General features: G+C 48.4%; 1 protein-coding gene across 1 annotated transcript in view; it reads left to right on the forward strand.

Moving 5' to 3' along the window:
* The window catches only part of LOC107116388 (E3 ubiquitin-protein ligase TRIM58-like), a 35266-nt gene extending 30252 nt beyond the window's left edge, over positions 1–5014 (forward strand). Inside the window, exon 6 of the mRNA XM_015418289.1 lies at positions 4097–5014. Within this exon, the coding sequence (XP_015273775.1) occupies positions 4097–4740 (644 nt within the window). The 3' untranslated portion in view covers positions 4741–5014. The remainder of the gene's footprint in view (positions 1–4096) is intronic.
* Positions 5015–5560: the final 546 nt, after the last annotated feature.

A 5560-nucleotide genomic window follows, 5' to 3' on the forward strand; every position in this document is an offset into this window, starting at 1 on the left:
CAGCGCATCTTCAGAGTGAAGCCTCGGGTGAGCCACGGGAGCTCTACGCTTCCCAGATGTGGTGGTGAGATCGCGCCCGGAAAATCCACCTATCTTCCGTCTCTCTAGCGTGCCTAATGCTCCGTGTGACCGGGGCCTTAAAGACTTTTCAGCATCTGCAGCATCGCACTTCCCTTCCCTGGTAATGTGCATGATCCCATTTCATCATCACAACAACCCTGCAAAGTAGAATAGGCCAAGAGCTCATAGCCATTCTATGAATTTTATGGTTCAGGGCACCTTAAGATTTCTTCTTTAACTGGCAAACAGAAGAGGACAGGCCTGCTTTGTCAACGTTCTGCTCAACAATTACGAACATTTCTTCATGTGAAAAAGTCACACACACTACACATACACACACAAACCATAAATTGTCCTCAGCAAGAGTAAAGGCAGCTTAGAAAGGGTTTTTCCCAGCATAGGGTGGCCAGGTCCCTCCTGGTGGGGGTTAAGGTTGCCATCTCTAGGCTGGGAAACTCCTGGAGATTTGGGGGTAGAGTCTGGGGTTCAAGGTTACAGAGTCCACCCTCCAAAGCATCTGTTTTCCCCGGGGGAACTGATCTCCATAGTCTGTAATTCTAGGAGATCCCCAGGTCCCATGAGGAGGTTGGCATCCCGATCCCCCAAAACAGCGGGGGCGGGGGGAGAGTTAAAGTTTCTCCTTCTACATTGTTATACTTGAGAAAGCAATCCCGGCAGCTCAACTTGCAAAAGGTGGTGTGTGTGTGTGTGTGTGTGTGTGTGTGTGTATTTAAAATAAGCATATAAGACATTCTGACCTGTAATTCAGATGCATGTGAGGATTTAAACGCACGTCTTCGCGGAGCCAAGTGTAATTGTAGCACGGATTATGAATGTATGTGCTAACAAAATGAGGGCAAAACTGCAGCGAGGGAAAATCGCAACTGATTTGCATTCATTTGAGGCTACAATAGGAAAATAAAAACATCTGTTTGATGAAATCTGTACTCTGATGAGACTGCAGCAACATAGCACAGGATTTAGGCCAATCGTTTGAGGGAGGGCCGGAAGGGTTGCATCAGTGTTTAGTTCTCGTGGCCCTTTCTTACATGCCCAGTGAAATGCTGATCGCCCCTTTGGGGGTCAGGAAGCATTTTTTCTCCGGGCCAGTTTGGTTGGAGATCCTGGAGGTTTTTTGTTTGCCCTCTTCTGGGCGTGGACAAAAATAAAGGGACATGGTATAGAAAATAGAAACCATAAAAGTCATTCACCTCAATTGATCTATATATATAAAAGAAAGTCCCCTCACCGTAAAACCAACGCCCAGGCCAAACCGCTGGATCTAGAAACACCAAATTCAGGGAGAGCACTCCTACCATGGCGTAGGTGCTCGCTAAGAAGGGATTTTTAGAAATTCGACCCCTAAGTGGGTCAAAAGGGGTAAAATGTGCTCCCCCATTGATTCCTATGAGGTTGCCAGACAGCTGACTACTTGCACCCCTCACTCTCTGATTGGTCAGCTGCAGAGCTCAGTGTTCTGAGGTAAAAAAGCAAACCATTACAACAGACTGCAGAGAGCTAATGACAGTTGAGGAAATCAGGAATGGCCAACAACCACCTGTGAGGTGCAGCAGTGCTGCTGGCCCAGTTCCCCCATGGCTTCAAACACCTCCCTTACCTCCTACACCTGACAGGTGCACTGGCCATTGAGCAACGTGTGCAAATGTTTGAGGGCCTCTACAGCTTGTAAGGAAAAGCCCAAAGGAATAGGCCTGCCAACCTCCACATGGTGGCTGGAGATATCCTGGGATTCCAACTGGACTCCAGGCAACAGAGATCCATTCCCCTGGAGAAAATGGCTGCTTTGGAGGGCAGATGGCTTTGTAGTCTGCTGAGGTCCCTCCCTGACACAAACTTCACCTTCCTTAGGCTCCCCCCCCCACAAATGCCGGGTATTTCGCTGTCTAAAGCTGTCAACCTACAAGATGAAGCAAGTGACAGTCACATCGTCCTCCTCGAAGGTTTGTGACTTTTAGCTGCAGGCTGCCTTGAGGACACAAAGAGGAGGAACCAGAAGAATGACCTCCCTGGTTTAACAGACCGGAGCATGGGCAGTAGAACCTATATGCATAAGACATATTTAGGCCCCGGTCACACGGGCCAGATATCGCGGGGGGGAGGCGTGGCTGTTTGCCCCGGAGCGAACTACCACGCGGCAGCCGGATCAAACGTCCCGCTGGACGTCCCGTGGTTGGGGGGGAGGTGCCGATCATACCTCACTCCTGCGGCGCAGCAGAGAAGCGGCGCCGTGGGGGTTGTGTTGGGTTTTTTTAACCCAAGTGTTCGCATGCGCCGTTGGGTGCTTGTGCGCACCTGTGGAGACTTGACAAAAAAAACTTTTCACAACAGGACATGGGCGGGCGCCAGATGCCATGAGCTAACACCGGAAACGTGATCAGGCGCCTGCCCTTGCCCCGCGCTTTCCGGAAACTAGTACCTCGGAGGTACTAGTTTTTTACAGCGCATCTTCAGAGTGAAGCCTCGGGTGAGCCACGGGAGCTCTACGCTTCCCAGATGTGGTGGTGAGATCGCGCCCGGAAAATCCACCTATCTTCCGTCTCTCTAGCGTGCCTAATGCTCCGTGTGACCGGGGCCTTAAAGACTTTTCAGCATCTGCAGCATCGCACTTCCCTTCCCTGGTAATGTGCATGATCCCATTTCATCATCACAACAACCCTGCAAAGTAGAATAGGCCAAGAGCTCATAGCCATTCTATGAATTTTATGGTTCAGGGCACCTTAAGATTTCTTCTTTAACTGGCAAACAGAAGAGGACAGGCCTGCTTTGTCAACGTTCTGCTCAACAATTACGAACATTTCTTCATGTGAAAAAGTCACACACACTACACATACACACACAAACCATAAATTGTCCTCAGCAAGAGTAAAGGCAGCTTAGAAAGGGTTTTTCCCAGCATAGGGTGGCCAGGTCCCTCCTGGTGGGGGTTAAGGTTGCCATCTCTAGGCTGGGAAACTCCTGGAGATTTGGGGGTAGAGTCTGGGGTTCAAGGTTACAGAGTCCACCCTCCAAAGCATCTGTTTTCCCCGGGGGAACTGATCTCCATAGTCTGTAATTCTAGGAGATCCCCAGGTCCCATGAGGAGGTTGGCATCCCGATCCCCCAAAACAGCGGGGGCGGGGGGAGAGTTAAAGTTTCTCCTTCTCCATTGTTCTGCTTGAGAAAGCAATCCCGGCAGCTCAACTTGCAAAAGGTGGTGTGTGTGTGTGTGTGTGTGTGTGTGTGTGTATTTAAAATAAGCATATAAGACATTCTGACCTGTAATTCAGATGCATGTGAGGATTTAAACGCACGTCTTCGCGGAGCCAAGTGTAATTGTAGCACGGATTATGAATGTATGTGCTAACAAAATGAGGGCAAAACTGCAGCGAGGGAAAATCGCAACTGATTTGCATTCATTTGAGGCTACAATAGGAAAATAAAAACATCTGTTTGATGAAATCTGTACTCTGATGAGACTGCAGCAACATAGCACAGGATTTAGGCCGTACTCTAGCGAAGCATGGGTATCAGGCTAGTATACAATAAGGTTCAATTTTTACATTCAGTGTGTACTATTGTATTTCTTATTATGACATCACAATCTTGGAACACCTTCCAAATTTGTTACATATATTCCATCAATTCACATAAATACACCAGCAAGCAGAATACTCTGCATGCAATGATGTTTCCACTGTTTAACAATATTGTAACATACAAACAAGCTGGTTTATTGATTGAATATATGTAACAAATTTGGAAGTAGTTGCAAGATTGTGATGTCATAATAAGAAATACAATAGCACACTTTTAATGTAAAAATTGAACCTTATTGTATAATAATTGAGGTGAAGGACATACACAGTATTCATTTTGTGGTTTCTATCTTCTGGGCATGGAGCAGGGAGTCACTGGGGGTATGGGGGAATGTATTTGAGACCTTTCTGCATTGTGCAAGGGGTTGGACTAGATGACCCTGGAGGTTCCTACCAACTCTATGATTCTATGATTTGACATGGTGTGTTTCTGCCTGCAGCACCGGTGACCTTTGACCCCGAGACCGCAAATCCCTACCTGCTCCTCTCAGAGGATCTGCTCAGTGTACAAGTAGGAGATCGGAGGCAAGATGTGCCCAAGAGCTTGGTGCGTTTCGAGACGTGCACTTGCCTGCTGGGCCGGGAGCAATTCACCTCTGGGAGATACTACTGGGAAGTCCACGTGGGCAGCAAGACCAGCTGGACGCTCGGCGTGTGCCGAGAATCGGTGAGCCGCCAGGGGATCTTCACGCCCTCACCTGCGACAGGTTTCTGGACTGTGTGGCTGCGGAATGGCGATGAGTATGCCGCTCTCACCTCCCCCCTGACAGAGCTGGTGCTCAGGGCGAGGCCTAGTTTAATCGGCATCTTCTTGGACTACGATGCGGGCGAGGTCTCCTTCTATAATGCAGATAATGGGTCCCACATCTTTACCTTCACAGACTCCTTCACGGGGACCCTCCGGCCGTATTTCTATCCTGGGGTCCGGGCAGGAGGCCTCAATGATGCCCCACTTGTCATTCAACCAGCATCCTGCCAGACCCCAGACATATCATACTGTCCTAGCAAGGAGGCCTTTTCAGGTCACTGTGAAATCCACAGCAGTTTCATAGAAACAGGTTTGTTGGATGCGCTGAAGGATTAGGTACATCTGTGCCGAACTGAACAGCAAAGAGAGGAAGATTTAGACTATGGACAAGATCTGATTTAGACTATGGACAAGATCTGATCGTTGGCCAGACTTGAAGTCGGCAAGGTATTTTCTTCAAGAACACATTGGTCAATGACCCTGGAAGGCTAGGTGTATTTCTTCTCCTGAAATATGTAGCGTGGCTCACTTCCTTAAGTCATCTGGTGCTCAAAGAGTAATTTACACGTGGAATTCATTGCCACAGGAAGTGATGGTGGCTACAAGCATAGGCAGCTTCAAGAGGGGATGAGATAAACATATGGAGCAGAGGTCCATCAGTGGCTATTAGCCTCAAGGTATAGATGGAATACTATGTCTGGGGCAGTGATGCTCTGTATTCTTGGTGTTTGGGGGGGGGGGCGACAGTGGGAGGACGTCTGGAGTTCTGGCCCCACTGGTGGACCTCCTGATGGTACCTGGCTTTTGGCCACTGTGTGACACAGAGTGTTGGACTAGATGGGCCATTGGCCTGATCCAACATGGCTTCTCTTATGTTCTTATGGTCTTTACCTTGTATACCCTTTTGGTAGTACACCACTGTATATGCTCAATAAAGCACTTTTTTATACTTGACATGGCACAATTCGCAATGGATGGAGAGCCAGGCCTTAAGAGCAAGAGGTTGGATGAATATTTAGTGCTTTCCAGCTCTGTAATTATTTAGAACCTCCTGGCAGCAGAACTTGGGATAAAAGCAACTGGATGTCTTGTTCCATTGCCAGTTTTCTCCTTTTTGTGATAGGTGCTGCTGGCTCAGGCATACTACAGCCTGGAT

This window comes from Gekko japonicus, unplaced genomic scaffold (assembly GCF_001447785.1).
Source record: "Gekko japonicus isolate JY-2015 unplaced genomic scaffold, Gekko_japonicus_V1.1 scaffold4549, whole genome shotgun sequence".
Lineage (NCBI taxonomy): Eukaryota > Metazoa > Chordata > Lepidosauria > Squamata > Gekkonidae > Gekko > Gekko japonicus.